The sequence below is a fragment of the Marmota marmota genome, unplaced genomic scaffold, assembly GCF_001458135.2.
Source record: "Marmota marmota marmota unplaced genomic scaffold, marMar, whole genome shotgun sequence".
Taxonomy (NCBI): Eukaryota; Metazoa; Chordata; class Mammalia; order Rodentia; family Sciuridae; genus Marmota; species Marmota marmota.
This window is the reverse complement of record NW_025999869.1, coordinates 16,361,169-16,376,424: the sequence shown is the minus strand read 5'-3', so window position 1 is coordinate 16,376,424 and position 15,256 is coordinate 16,361,169. Positions and strand designations below refer to the sequence as shown.

The window sequence follows — 15,256 nt, the reverse complement described above, 5'->3', positions numbered from 1 at the left end:
AAATCACAAAAGTCAATGAACAAAACTGCTAATATGACTATGCCCTCTATTCATAAAATGCTGTTTCCATATCATGTAATATTATAAAATACCTACATATACTGGCCTAAGTAATATAGCTTAATCCAAAGGTTCCACACGACAGGTTTCTTCCTCCCTGTTTCTCATGCTAACCTTGTTCACAAAAAGCTCCAGTAATTCAGCTATATAAGCCTATTATTCTATTTAAATGAGACTCTCTCAGACAGGCACAGTGGGACATGCTTGTCATCCCAGCAGCTCAGATAGGAGGATTGCAAGTTCAAAGGCAGCCTCAGCAATTCAGCGAGGCCCTGTCTCAAAATTAAAAAAATAAAATGGTCTGGGGATGTGGCTCCTTGGTTAAGCATCCCTGGGTTCGATTCCTGGTACTAAAAATAATAATAAATATAAATATCTCCCCCAAGTCCAAAGAGCTCCATTTTATGTACACTTCCCCTATTCTACCAACTCTGTCCTCATGGGGCCTAGTGTCCTAATCCCATGTAACACTGAGAAAGTCCAAGCCGCGGTGGGTGTTCTGGCTTTGTCTTTAGAGTGAGTCTGCAGAGTGCCCCACTCACCCCACTCACCGATGAGTCAGCAGACAGGTCTTGGCACAACCTTTCCTTCAGGTGGTCGGTCACGTTCCCTCCAAAGGTTTTCATAGATAAAGACGGCTTCTCCCGGATTCCACTCCTTATCTCTTGGCCACACCCTTAAATAAGAGCACAGGGAAGTGTGTTTGAAAACAGAGTCTCTTCAATCAGCCAATCTTTGACCCACTTGCTAATTTAAACACATTCTAGGGAAATATTAGTGGACTAGAATAGTATCTGTTTTCTGCTGGGCTGTTTGTTTTCTTCTGTTTGTTGTTTTTTGTTTGTTTGTTTGTTTGTTTTTGTTTTTAATGATCACCCTGTTTCCATAATTCCTAAGAATTATTCATACAGCACCCAGTGAGGGGTTTATCTTTGTTTTTGTGGTACTGGGGATTGAACCCAGGAGTGCTCTGCTACTGAGATACATCCCCAGCTCTTTTTTTATTATTTTTAATTTTGAGACGAGGTCTCACTATGTTGCTGAAACTAACCTGGAATTTGCGATCCTCTTCCCTCAGCTTCCTGAGTAGCTGGGATTATAGGCATGCACCACCAGACTCTGCTGGGCTATTTAAAAAGATTCAACAAAGATAAAAATTTTAAATCAAAATCTAAGTCTGAAAAATCACGCAGACTTTGAGATGGTGGTGCATGAAGCTCCTTTAAACACCTGGGCCAATCCCCTCAATGTGCAGATGAATAAACAAATCAAAAAAGAGGAACAGCATCAAGGACCCGTCCACATCAGTGGGGCAGATGCAGAAGTGAAAGCCGGTTTTAACTACCTCTGCTCCACTGTTCTGCCATTCAACATGTTATTTTAATAAATGTTTATTAATCAACCCAGGCTAAGTAAGAATGGAACATTCTATGCAAATAAAAAACTACTATCTCTCCCCTAAGAAGTTTAGGAAAATAAACTGACATCTTCAAAAATCAGTACCACACCGGGCATAGTGGCGCACACATGTAATCCCAGCAGCTCCAGAGGCTGAGACAGGAGGATCACAAGTTCAAAGCCAGCCTCAGCAAAAGCAAGGGGCTAAGCAATTCAATGAGACCCTGTCTCTAAATAAAATACAAAATAGGGCTGGGGGTGTGGCTCAGTGGTTGAGTGCCCCTGGGTTCAATCCCCGGTACCAAAAAAAAAAAGAAAATTAGAAGCATAGCAGGTCCCAGTGTGATTTATATATACCCTTCAGATGTCATTAACATTAATTGAGAGGACCAGGGTTCTGAAGTTGTATACAAGGATGTTAGGAGTGACCAGTTCCTGTTCAGGCCGCTGGAACTACCTTGTGTACTACAGAATGTTTCCTTAGAGAATTAAGAGATTGTGGGGCCTCCTCAGTCCTGGAACCAAAACTATGTTCACTGTCCACTTAAAGACATTGAAGATAACATCACATTTGTTTCTGGATTAAGATGTTCACTTTTAACCAGCGTGACCTGCTGCATTATCATCATATGCAGATAAGGCGTTTCCTCTATATCCATCTTTGGAAGAAAATGGGTCAAAGAGATTTAATAGCATTAGGATTTTACTACATAAGTTTAGGATAGTTTTTTTTTTAAATATTATTTACTTATTTTGATAAGGAGGATTGAGCCCAGGGGCACTTTAACACTGAGTTATATCCCCAGCTCTTTTTTATTTTGAGATAGGGCCTCACTAAATGGCTGAGGGTCTCATAAATTGCTGAGGCTGGTCTCAAACTTGTAATTCTCCTGACTCAGCCTCCAGAATGCTGGGATTCCAGTGCTTGGATACCATGGTGCTAGGCTAGGATAGTTTTTTAAAGAACACCCAAAGAGTACACTCCCAAACCAAGACCTGGGCACCAAGCTGAGTTGCAGCCACTTGTGAGATGTGCACTGTTCTGTCAAAACCCTCATTAAAGCCTTGGGATGGTGGTGGCATTGTTTTTAATACTTGAAGTTACTACTCTCCATCTCCTGGGCCCTTTCCCCTTCTCTGGTTTTGTTTTTGTTGTTTTTCCCTGTGTACCTTCTCCATTATAATACTAGTGTAGAGTGAATCCTACTCTCAAAAACCAAGATCCCAGGCCTGGCTTACTGTCACATCCTACTGCCGACCTTGACCTTAACCCATCCAGGTCCTCATTTCTTCCTATGAAAAGGAAAGCAGACAGGAAAACACTGCTATAATCTTTAAAATTCAATTTTTATTACCAAAGAAAATGGATAAAATAATTAAAGTATAACAGGAAAAAGAAAGAAAGAAAGAAAAAAGTGAAAGTCTTTGCCAACCTTTTGTCCCAATGATATAACAATATTAATTTTGGTATATTCTTTTTTGTTGTTTTTCTTTTCTTTTTTTCCATACTAGGAATGGACACAGGGTCTCACATGTGCTAGGTGAGTACTCTACCACTGCATTACATTCCCAGACCCTTTTTAAATTTGGAGACAGGGTCTTGCTATGGTGCCAAAGCTGGCCTTGAATTCACAGTTCCCCCGACTCACGGCAGTGGAATTATAGGCATGCAACCACTGCGCTCAGTCTCCCATAATTTTAAGGACAAAACAAACAAAAAATCAATTACATACACTTAGTCTAGAACTACTTTTCCTTTCGCTTAATCGCAGAGCTTTGTCAAAGGACAAGTAGCATCAGAGTCATGAGAGCAGAGTTGTTTTGTTATGTTTGTTGTTGTTGTTGTTACCAGGGATTGAACTCAGGGGCTCTGAACCATATCTCCAGCCCTTTTTTGCATTTTATTTAGAGACAGGGTCTCACTGAGTTGCTTAGAGCCTTGCTAAGTTGCGGGACTGACTTTGAACTCTTGATCCTCCTGTCTCAGCTTCCCAAGTAGCTGGGATTACAGTGTGCCACTGCCCCCTGCCGAGAGCAGAGTTTTGACTGCTTTGGTCACTGCTGTTCTAGATATCACAACAATGCCTGTCCAAGAGTAGTTGCTAATAAATGTTCATTGAATGGACAAATGGACGTGAATTCTCCTTCCTATCAGACTAAGTGACATTTCATGTGGCCAGGGATTTGCCTTTTTTGGCCCTGCTCCATGATCCCAGCACCAAACACAGTGCCAGAACATAGTAACCACTTAATAAGTATTTGTTGAATTAACCAAAAAACTCAATGAAACGTCCTAGTTCGTTTTAACTGAACCATTTAATCAACAATTTTTCGATTGATATAGAAAATCTCTTATGAATACCCTTGCAGTAATCATATTTGTATAATATTCTTGTTTAAAGATTTTTATAGGATAGGAATATCGTTGGGGAGAAACCATTGATCTGGTCCAAATGTGTTCTCATGTTCTTTCTCACTAGAATTTCATGATTTTTATAAAACACTTGTGTTTAATTTGTCAGCCTGTATGAGAACTGCTGCCTACAATATTAGTTTTGCAAAATGATCTCTCTTACATATCAGCTATAGAAAGCCAGTGCTCTCCAAATCTCTTTATTTATAGCCGAAATTCCATCTAATTCACACAATAAGACTTCCAGAAAGACTTGTAAAAACAAACAGGCTGCCTGCATGCTCAGTGACCAACATCTTCTCTGTTCAATCCAGTAGCAATTTCCTCCTCAGCTAGCTGTGGAGGAGTGATTTTCAGTCAGCAACACGTCCATATTGTTGATTCACTCCCCCCCCATCCACACACACACCCAGTATTGGGTATTGAATCTAGGGGAATTCTATCGCTGAGCTACACCCAGCCTTTTAATTTTTTGACACAAGGTCTCACCAAGTTGCCCAGGCTGCCCTTGAACTTGTGATTCTCTTGCCTCAGCCTCCAGAGTCAGGGATGACAGACATATTTCACATTCTTTATGTGCTAAGGAAGGCAGAAAGAGAAAAACATAAAAGAGTAACAAGATCCTGAATAGAAAGATGTTATTGAGAAACAAAGGCCACTTTGGCCAGATAAGAACAGATATGGAAGCTTCAGAGTATTTGTGAATTCTTCGAGAAGTTACAGACTCGAGAAGTTACAGACGCGTGCTCTGTCTGAGCTCTGCAATGGAAAGTCTCTCCAGAAAGTTCCCTTTCTGCATTCTGAAGTTATTTAGCAAGTTTCAGAGTCAGGCAAGAGCCTGGAAGGCAACAATAAACAAGACAAGGATAGTCTCCCCTATCTTAGAATTTAAGTTCAGGGACCACTGTCTTTCCATTAAGGGGTCTGATGCTGACAAGACAGATTGCTGGAAGCCTTTGCCTCCTTTTCACCAGGAAACAGAGTCTCAGTCACTAGTTCTTCTTCTGTGAAAATACAGCTCCAGTTCTCTCCATGAATGGAGAAGTTGGGCAGAGATATTTCCTTTTGAGAGTGCAACAAGCAAAACTTGGCCACACACACACACACACACACACACACACACACACACTCCTTTTCCCCATGTTCTCCGGCCACACCACAGGCCTGCTGAGTTGTCTTCTTAACTGAGGCAGAGGTGAGCACTTACCATTGGACAGGCAACATTCAAAAAAGCATAAACTCAGAGGGAAACTTCAAGATCATTCCTTTCTTTTTTATTTATTTTTTAGTTATAATTGGACACAATACCTTTATTTTTATGTGGTGCTGAGGATCGAACCCAGCACCTTGCACGTGCTAGGTGATCACTCAACCTACCGCTTAGCCCCAGCCCCAGCCCCTCCTTTCATAACTTAACCTTTTTTTTTCTTTTCTTTCTTCTTTTTCTTTTTTTTTCAAGCTTTTTATTTTTTATTTTGAGATAGTATCTCCATAAGTCACTTAGGGCCTTGCCAAGTTGCTGAAGCTGGCCTCCAACTTGGAATCCTCTTGCCTCAATCTCCCAAATTGCTGGGATTACAGGTATGTACCACAACATTTGGCTTATTGGACCCTTTTAAGGATTATAGACCTCCATGAAAATCAGTGCCCCTTTAGACTGTCTGTACTGAAGAAGAAAAGCACATGTCTCGACACACAGTATACTCTACATTTTCAGGAGCTTCACAGTCACATCATAAGCCTGAATTTCTTGGAGAGATTTCATATCAAGAATCCCTAATGTGCATAAAAGTACATTTGAAGTCTAATGCCCATGATTGGCAGTCTCTGGGTTGGATACCCCTGTTAGCTGGGATACAGAGGTAATGATGTACAGCAAAGGTCACGGTTGAACCCCAATGTGAGCTAATTATCTCCAGAAAATAGGAACACTCTTCTTCGTGCCCCTGGACAGAACCTGTAAAACCAGTTAGCTGACACATCTTAGTTTTGAAAAAAACAACACCAAGGTCAAAAATGAAGGTACTGGATTCAATGGCATAAAAAGGTGAGAACCCAGAGGTGGTCAGTATTGCTGCTCACTGCTGATATAGCAGTAGTCCTCATTCGGGTCCTCCATCTCATATATGTTTTCCTCAATGATGTAGATGTTCTCCTCTGAGCGCATCCTGTCTGCTGCTGCATTTGCCAATCCTGAGGGACGGGGGTTGGCCAGCGTGATGAGACTGTGAAAAGAAAAGTGTTGGGGTTGATTTAAGCATTCTGCAGGCAACATGGAACGAGGTTAAAAGATTAGGCTTTAAGATGGGTGTGGAGGCATGCGCCTGTAATCCCCGCAGCTCAGGAGGCTGAAAACAGAAGGATCGAGAGTTCAAAGCCAGCCTCAGCAATGGCAAATCAGTGAGACCCTGTCTCTAAATAAAATACAAAATAGGGCTGGGGATGTGGCTCAGTGGCCAGGTTCCCCTGAGTTCAATTTCTGATACCAAAAATAATAATAATAAGATTAGGCTTTGCTGAAGAGACATGTATGATCTTTGATTGGATGTCGACTGGGGGGAAAAGCCATAAAATAATTTGGGGACTATCTGAGAAAATCTGAATTAACTTCATTTTTCTTAGATAGAAAAACTGCATATCCTTATTCTTAGTGGTCAAAAGCTGAAATGTTTAGGTGAATGTCAAGATGTCTACAACTTCCTTACAAATAGTTCAGAAAAACCATTGTGCATATGGAGAAATGGACAAAGCCAGAATGTGCCGCATGCCACATGTGGAGTTCAGGTGGAGGTTCTGTTGTTCCTTGCACTGTCATTCCAATTTTTCTGTGAGCTTGAACAATTTCAAAAGGAAAAATAAATGGGAACAATTATGTTGTAGATCCAATCAGACTAGAGTTCAAATTCTCTGATACATGCTAGCTTTAAGATTTGCATAAATCTTTGTTGTTGTTGTTTTTTTGGTTTTGGTGGTGGTTGTTGTTTGAGTACCAGGGATTGAACCCAGGGGCTGTCAATCACTGAGCCACATTCCCAGCCCTTTCCATATTTTTTTGTTGTTGTTTTTAATTTTGTGACAGGATCCCACTAAGTTGCTTAGAGCCTCACTAAATTGCTAAGGCTGGCCTTGAACTTGCAATCCTTCTACCTCAGCCTCCTGAGTTGCTAGAATTACAGGCGTACACTATGTTTTGTTTTCATTCAAGAAATAATTAGTATGTTACACACTGTTCTATGCAACTAGAGAGATAGAATTGAATGGAACACAAAAATCCCATAGAGGTTAAGTGTTAGTAAACTTTGTGTTTTAGTATCCTTGTCTGTAATATGGAAATAATGTGAGTCCTGCCTCACAGGTCAACCGTGAAAAATACTAATTTATTCCATCATTAATATTGATTGTTAATAGGATCAGGCACTATTCTGGGGATACAGTCATTAATATGGCAGACAAGTTCCTAATTTTCTGTGGAGTTTACAATTTGTAGACAGGGATGAACATTAATCATATAACTTCATAAATGATGAATTAATTCCTATCAATGTTACCTCTGAATAATAATCATATTTCCCAATTTCTGCTTTAATGAAGAACACTAATCATTGAATATTTTACTTGTTACTTTATTTGACTTCTTATTACATGTTATTTTGTCTTTATAATATACCACATTTATCTTAGTCTAAAATGATCAGTGATTTAGATAGTATTTAATGGACAGTCATTTGCTTCTCAAAATACATTACATTCTTGTAATGCACCAAATGTTACTAAAACTGGAAAATCTGATAAGGGTGTGACTTATGTCGATCAGGAATGGATGGTGTAAATAGTAAGGAATGATGATGAAGACAGGGACCCGAATTAACTCTCAGCCCTGACTACACAACAGAACCACCCGGAGAGCTTTCAGAGAAACACCTGCTCAGTCCTCATCATCAAAATTCCAATTCAGTTGCTACAGGGCTGGTCCTGCATCAGTTGGCTTAAGTGCCCTGGTGATCCTATACATCATCAGCTGAAAAGCCTGAGTGGGGCTATAAAAACCCTGAAAACAGACTGGTTTTCCTGTTCACTTTGGTTACCTCAGTGTCCAGCCCTGACCCCCCTGGACATAGTAAGTGCTCAATAAGTTGAGGTTTCAGTTCACTGAAAAAAATCCCCATTAATACAGAGATAAATAAGCATTTCTTAATAATAGGGAGATAAATTCTATACCTTAACATTAGAACTAAGGAAGCTAACCGGATCAGGGAGCAAACAGAGCAGCATGTTAAATTTGCATTTCATAATTAGACTGCAGGCAAAAGAAATACAAGCTTAGACCCCCCAAACCCCAGGCCAAACCTTCTCAGGGCAAAAATCAAAGCTATATTAGGGTAGGGGGCCGCTCAGATTCTCCTTCTCCCATTCCTATTCTTACCTTGAATTCTGTAACTTCTTTTTCCTATGAGAATACCCTAGGTAAAGAGGAAAGTAAAATGAATAAATGTGCTTAGGTAAAATAAATAAGAAATAAAATGGGCTCACTGTGGGTAATTGTTGTTTAGGGAAATCTGGTCTCTGCTTAGAAGAAACTAAATCAAACTCCCCATGTGTATCTTAGTTTATTCTATGTACTATGCTAGAAAATAAAGAAGATGCATTTTCTTATTTAACAAATACCACGAGGCCTCTTCTAAGTGTCTGGCAATTTGCTAGGCATGGTTGACACAAAGGTGAATTGTGAGTCCTAACTTCACAAAGCTTGCATGGGAGAAACGAGAAAAAAGAGAAGAAAGCAGATAGGGTAGAAGGAAAAGAAAAGAGTAAGTAAGTAGAAAAACGAAATAATTTCAAAGTGTGATGTATGAGAGAAACCAAAACCACACTGAAACAGAGAATAGGGCAACACTCTCAGAAACTATCATTAAGTTCAGCTCTGAAAGAAAAGAATGAGTCAGCTGTGTCAAGAGCCACGGGAAGCCTTCCAAGAAGAGAGAAGCCCTAGGAAAGATCTTGGTGATTCTCTGAAACCAAAAAGTGGCTAAGAGAACGAACGGCCCCAGGTGAAGGCTGAGGAGTAAGCTGTGACTAGGGGCCACAGGACTTTTCCATCGTGATAAGGAGTTAGGGTTTTATTTTAAGACCTATAGGAAATCACTGAAGGACAGAGATATGGTCTGTTTGGGTGTTAGTATCACTGTCAGCTATGTGGAGGAAGGAGGGAGGAGGAACAAAGAAATGGGAAGAAAGCAGAGAAGGCAGTGCCTTATAGTAAGGTGGTGGCCAAGACATGCAGAATGAGGGATTTTAAATATATTTTGGAGAAAGACTTCAGGAACTGAAGTTGGACTGCATCTTAAGAGGTAGGAATGGGAGCAGGATGACTTCTGCATTTCTGGCTTAAACAACGAGACAGACAATGGTAAAATACGATGGAAAAGACCAGAGAAGGAAGGTGGAATAACATAGAATTGGAAGCTCTGTTTTGATAAATGTGTGAAATATCCAAGTGGAGCTATTGACTGGGCAGTTAGACAAGGAATAGCTACACTTCAAGAGCTGACAGGAGTCAGGCATGGCACCTCACGCCTATGATCCCAGCTACTCAGGAGGCTAAGGAAGGAGGATCACAAGTTCAAGCCTCAGCAACTTAGGGAGACCCTGTCTCAAAATGAAAAATAAAAAGGTCTGGGATGGGGTTGGGGTTGTGGCTCAGTGGCAGAGCACTTGCCTAGCACATGTGAGTCACTGGGTTCGATCCTCAGCACCACATAAAAGTAAATAAATAAAATTTTTAAAAAAGGGCTGGGATGTCTCTCAGTGGTAGAGCACCCCTGGGTTCAATAATTCACAGCACTGAAAAAAAAAGTCTTCTTAATTAATGATATGCAGAAAAGATACTGGAATCAGCCTGCCTGAATTTAAATCCCAGCTCTGAAACTTGCTAATGGTGATGATGATAAAATGTATGTGAAACATTTGACACAGGACCTGCCTGACATGTGGTAATCACTGAATAATTATTAGCTATTATTATTGTGAGGGTTTAGGAGTATAGTGGGTATTTAGCCTACCTAATCACCTTTAGGTACAAAGTTTTATACACACACACACACACACACATACACACACACAAATATATATATATTTGTGCTGGGGATTTAACCCAGGGGCACTTTACCACTGAGCCACATCCCCAGCCCTTTTTATTTTCAATTTTGAGACAGGGTCTCACTAAGTTGCTTAGGGTCTCTCTAAGTTGCTGAGGCTGGCCTCCAATCCTCCTGCTTCAGCCTCTGGAGTTGCTGGGAGTTACCATGAGTTACCATGCCCAGCACAAAGTCAAATTTTATCTCGGTTTGTTCTCATTCCAACATTTCCAGTTCCTATCGGAGGGAAAGATAAACCATATCCAACAACTTACATTTGAGAATTAAAGCACTAAAGATAAGCGTAAGAGCCAACCCAGCAGAGATTCCTACTCCAATATAGAGGCCTCTTCTGGTGGTTGCTCCAAAGCTTTGGAACTCATCAGCAAATGTGGATATCTGCTATGCAAACACAAAACAGGATTTAAGATGCAAATGTTCAGAAATTAGCTGTGTACTCAGCCAATACCAAGATTTGGAGTCAGACCATCCCTTTCACAGCATCACAGTATGGAAGGGACTTTAAAACTACCCCTGATCTGTCTCCTTTTAGACAAGCCTCAAACCACGAAAGAAATGGATTAGTTTAATTATTGGAGTTAACAAAGAAATGGAGTATTCTCTTCTGTACTGTGGTTGTAGAAAGAGCTCTTAAGATTTCTTGGAAAGCTGGGAATGGAGCCACCATTTGACCCAGCCATTCCCCTTCTTGGTCTATTCCCTAAAGACCTAAAAAGNAAAAAAAAAAAAAAAAAAAAAAAAGAAAGAGCTCTTAATAAATGGATCTCGCCCCACACTCCAAAAAATGGGCTTTTGAGTGGAGTCCTGTTCTTTTAGCATACCCTGTGTCCCCCCAGAGAGTTTCAGAGTGGTCCACACTAAATGCCTTGCAGTGAAACCCCTATTTTCCCAGAAATAATGTAACAAAAGAACCAGGACTTGGCAATCAAACAGGGCTGGATTCAAATCTTAGCTCTATCACCAAGTGTTAAATGAACTTCCAGAATTATTGGAAAACCTAAGTTTATATAATATAAAATGCTTAGCACAAGGCCTGACACATGATAAATGTTCAATCAATGGTAGACATTATTGCTACTTCTCTAATTAATTTATTTTTATGATAATCGAGAGACATAAAAAATCCTCCTATTTCAAAAATTTCAGTCCATGTCTTCCTTTAAAACCAGTAGTAGTGGGGACTTTTAAAACAATTGGGGAAGAGTTAAACCTTTCATTTATTCAATAAACATGTACACATTTATTCAATCACATTATTTCTGCAGCAGCTGGACTTTGCCTGCAAAGTATTGTGCAGTAAGCACTGTGGTCACACAGAGGTACTCAAAAGGCAGTCATTGATTGCAAAGAGGGAGGGACAAAAACGGGATGCTGAGGGCCAGATGTGAACATACAGGTAGGAGATTCAGTCAAAGTAACACAGACTCCCAGATGTGCCCTCAAAGAATTTTTAAGTCACCATTACAAGCTTGATTTCTTGTGATTTTTCTTTCACTCTGGAAATGTGGGGAACACTAAAACTATGGTAAAATCAAGTATTACTTTATGCTTAAATGACATAAATTCTTGGCTTTGAATATTCCGGATTGATGTTCTGTCAATATAAATGAACAAATTTCAGAATCAACCTTTTGCCTGGGATATAAGGGAAGCAAGAAGAAGTGTATTGGAAGAAGCTAGAAAGTCTTAGAAACTTCCACAGTGGTAACAACTGTAAAATTTGAGAAGAGGGACAACACGCTAATGTTTCTTCTTTTCGGTTTGTCATCATCAACACATTACAGACAAGGAATCTGAAGCTAAGGGGGGTAAGCCTCCTCCATCCCAAGGAAATGGTAGGTGAGAAGATGTCTAAAGCCAGATTTTCTTTATGCAGTTGAGATTGTTAGCACACACACACAAAAATTACTTACTGTTTGATTTTTATCATGGAAGGTCCCCAGGGTCTGTGTTTCCACTACACAAGCACAAACACACACAAATGAGGGAAGATAGTCAATAGTTAAAATTTTTTTTTTGTATCAGAGAAAGCTGAATGATGTCTATAATCCTACTTAAAACTAATTCTTCCCCATCGTCTTCACAATAACTAATTGAGAGACAACAGAATTTACTGATTGCTTATAAATCAACTTCGGATGACCAGGAACATTCATCTAGATAATGAACCCCAACTATTTCTATTTCCTGAAATACAGATTTTTGTCAGGACGACTTATATTGAATATGTAGTTTGTTTTATCCACAGGGGCTTTAGTGGCTTCTACAAAAATTCAATAGCAATGATGACAGTCATTATATTCTAATTAGACTTTGAGAGAAATGAAAAAAATCCATTTTCTAGAAAAAGTTTAACATTTATTCATTAGGAGGGAGACAGAGTATTCGGTTACCTTCAAATGAAAATAAGAACTCTAGCTACAATTTACCAGGACCCAGGCATTGTGCCAAACTCTTAATGAAGTATCTCACTTAGCATTCGAAATAAGGATCCTAAAGTGTCAGGACTGTTAGTCCCCTTAGACAGATGAAGCTACTGAGGGTTAGGGAAGTTAAGTGACTTTCCAAGGTCACAGAGTTTAGTGAATGATAGAAATGACCTTCCAATTTAGGTCCACTTGGTTTCAAGCATACATTCTCTACCATCTACCCTCACAACCTCAAAGACCACGCTGCTCAGCTGTCAACTCACCATCTTTCCTTTTGGTTGATTTGTTTATTTCTTTTATCTGATTAAGTAGTCAAGGAATAATGTATAACTCTATGCCAGGTTTAGGGGAGAGCAGCAAACCTGATGGAACAGACCCTGATATTTTTTTAAAAAATATTTTGTTAGTTTTGTCAATGGACTTTATTTTATTTAGTTATATGCAGTGCTGAGAATCAAACCCAGTACCTCATACATGCTAAGCAAGCACTTTACCATGGAGCCACAAACCCAGGCCCCAGACCCTGATCTTGTGGACACTATATTCTAAACACAAATTGTTTGTCAGCTTTGGGAAAACAAAACATGCTTCCTCATTTTTATGACTAAGTCAGAGACTCTTAAACTCCTTAAACACCATGGCTGTCTCCTGGAAACCTTGAAGTCTAAACCCTTTAAGATGCATATCAGGTTCAACTAAATAATAGTTTAGCAGACTATGATTTCAATATTATAAAGGTATACTCTCGTCCTAAAATTATTTAAGAAACAGATATGAACAAGATTATATTTTGCCTATTACCTGAAAGGAATTTAGCAAATTAAAGTATAAAAACCACAATGGAACTGCTAAGTAAACATGAATCTTAACCACATGCAAGATTTTCAAATGAAAATCCAGTTTCTGCTTCCCTATAATTTTGGCTGTTGGCCTAACTGTTAAGACTGACTCTTCTTCTTCTTTTTTAACTTCATTTGCTATGACAATGATCTATAAAATGGATGGAGCACATTGAGTTATCAAAGCCTATTTTCACAGATTTCCCCATCAGCCAAGGTGGGGGGGACAGTTGGAAGAAGTTGCAGTGTTTCTTTCTGGAGAACCCAGGAGGTGGGTGGGTTGCAGGCAGAGAGAATATCAAAGTGTATAAATGCAGTGGTCCCTATCTGCTCAGCACTGTCTGTGTGCCAGACATGGTGCTTAGCACTATTAAAGCCACAATCCCATTTAGTGCTCACCACAACAGGTATGTAAGAGTATTTTCCCCATTTTTTCAGATGAAGAGACTGAATCTTAGAGAAGTACTTTACCTATGATCACAGAAGTACTTTACCTATGAGAAATCTGGAATTCAAACTAGTCTTCCCAGAGCTGAGGACTCACCCATGACCCAGTCCCACCTCCTTTAGGAAGAAGGGAGAGGACACTTGTCCTGTGTTCAGGTGGGTTTAGCACATTCCACAGCCCTGGGAACCCTGGCTTTTTAAGGCTTCACTCCACTTTATATTGAACACATTAAAAGCAACCACATCACATTAAACAAAATCATAGACTACCTATGAATTGACTCACCTTGATTAATTGACATAATGTTACATATAGGCAAGTTGTTAGATGTTCATTAACTTCACTTTTAGTTTTGTTTTCCTGTTTTGGAGCAATTGCCTTTTTGGGGAGGGGGCGGCGGCGGCGGCGTTGTTGGTTTGTTTATTCAACTGTTTTCTTAAATCAGGCCCTTGAAAAGCTCAGAAATTCTATCTAGGTAAAGTCCCTATATTCTCTGATGAAAGAGATGGCCCCTTTGTTGTTGTCTTGGAGGAGAGTAACTAACAAGCAAAATCTAAGGGGAAGGGGACTTCGGCTCATGGTATAGGCAAGGAAGTGAACTCCCTATGTCCTGTATGCCTGCATGTGTGATATACAGCAGGTACCTACTCAGTGGTGATATTGGAAGATGCATGGAAGCACAGGGTGGAAAAGTGGAACTAAATGATCCCTGACGTCCTACCTAGGTCTATATTTGTAAGTTCTTTAAAATAAAACAATGGCACATAATAAACACCTGTATGATTGATTAGCCCACAATGTGGGTGATCATCTGTTCCTGCTGTATTTAATTTCCTCACTAATCACAAAAGAGATAACGGCTTCCAGTCACTAGAGAACAACCAAAGCCTGAACCTTTAAAGAGGTGAAGTTAATCACTATAATAATAATAACTAATATTTAAATGAATTCTATAGGCCAGGTTCTATGCTGTATTTACACATACATTATCCTGTTTACTCTTATTATTATTATTATTTTTAGTTGTAGTTTTAGACACAATACCTTAATTTTATTTATTTATTTTTATGTGGTACTGAGGATCAAACGCAGTGCCTCACATGAGCTAGGCAAGTGCTCTACCACTGAGCCCCATCCTCAGCCCTACTGTTTATTATTTATAGTACCTCATGAAGTAGACACTGGTATTGCCTTCCTTGTACAGATGAGAAAATTGAGATTCAGAGAGGTGGGAAACTTTACAGAGCTCATAAGAAGAGCTTGATTTTGTACCCATTCTACTTGTCACTGAAGTAGTTAACCATAATCTCATTCTTCCTTCTGATATTATTCATGGCAATAGCTAACCTATATTGAGTAAGTACTATAATCAGTACTGAAACTAAGCATTTTAGATACATTTTCTGACTTAAAACTCTTAAGGCATGACTTATATGGTCTATAGCATTACGAGGTGACACTTCCCTATTTTTAACCTCAATTTACAGAAAAAAAAAAAAAAAAAAAAAAAAAAA

General features: G+C 39.5%; 2 protein-coding genes across 11 annotated transcripts in view; both read right to left on the bottom strand.

Moving 5' to 3' along the window:
• The window catches only part of Havcr1 (hepatitis A virus cellular receptor 1), a 29,984-nt gene extending 28,702 nt beyond the window's left edge, over nt 1–1,282 (bottom strand). Inside the window, exons 1-2 of one of the 6 annotated variants that reach the window (XM_048782766.1) lie at nt 1,112–1,282; nt 603–736 (exon numbers count right to left, since the gene is read on the bottom strand). In XM_048782766.1, the coding sequence (XP_048638723.1) occupies nt 603–736; nt 1,112–1,166 (189 nt within the window). In that variant the 5' untranslated portion in view covers nt 1,167–1,282. The remainder of the gene's footprint in view (nt 1–602; nt 737–1,111) is intronic. The other 5 variants (XM_048782756.1, XM_048782741.1, XM_048782746.1 and 2 more) reach the window with 5 other exon arrangements.
• A 4,076-nt stretch (nt 1,283–5,358) lies between these two features.
• Havcr2 (hepatitis A virus cellular receptor 2) overlaps nt 5,359–15,256 on the bottom strand; it is a 13,486-nt gene continuing 3,588 nt past the window's right edge. For 2 of the 5 annotated variants that reach the window (XM_048782729.1, XM_048782732.1), the window contains 4 exons: nt 11,940–11,983; nt 10,281–10,407; nt 8,295–8,331; nt 5,359–6,096 (listed from right to left, as the gene is read on the bottom strand). In XM_048782729.1, coding sequence (XP_048638686.1) covers nt 5,937–6,096; nt 8,295–8,331; nt 10,281–10,407; nt 11,940–11,983 — 368 coding nt within the window. In that variant the 3' untranslated portion in view covers nt 5,359–5,936. The remainder of the gene's footprint in view (nt 6,097–8,294; nt 8,332–10,280; nt 10,408–11,939; nt 11,984–15,256) is intronic. The other 3 variants (XM_048782730.1, XM_048782733.1, XM_048782731.1) reach the window with 2 other exon arrangements.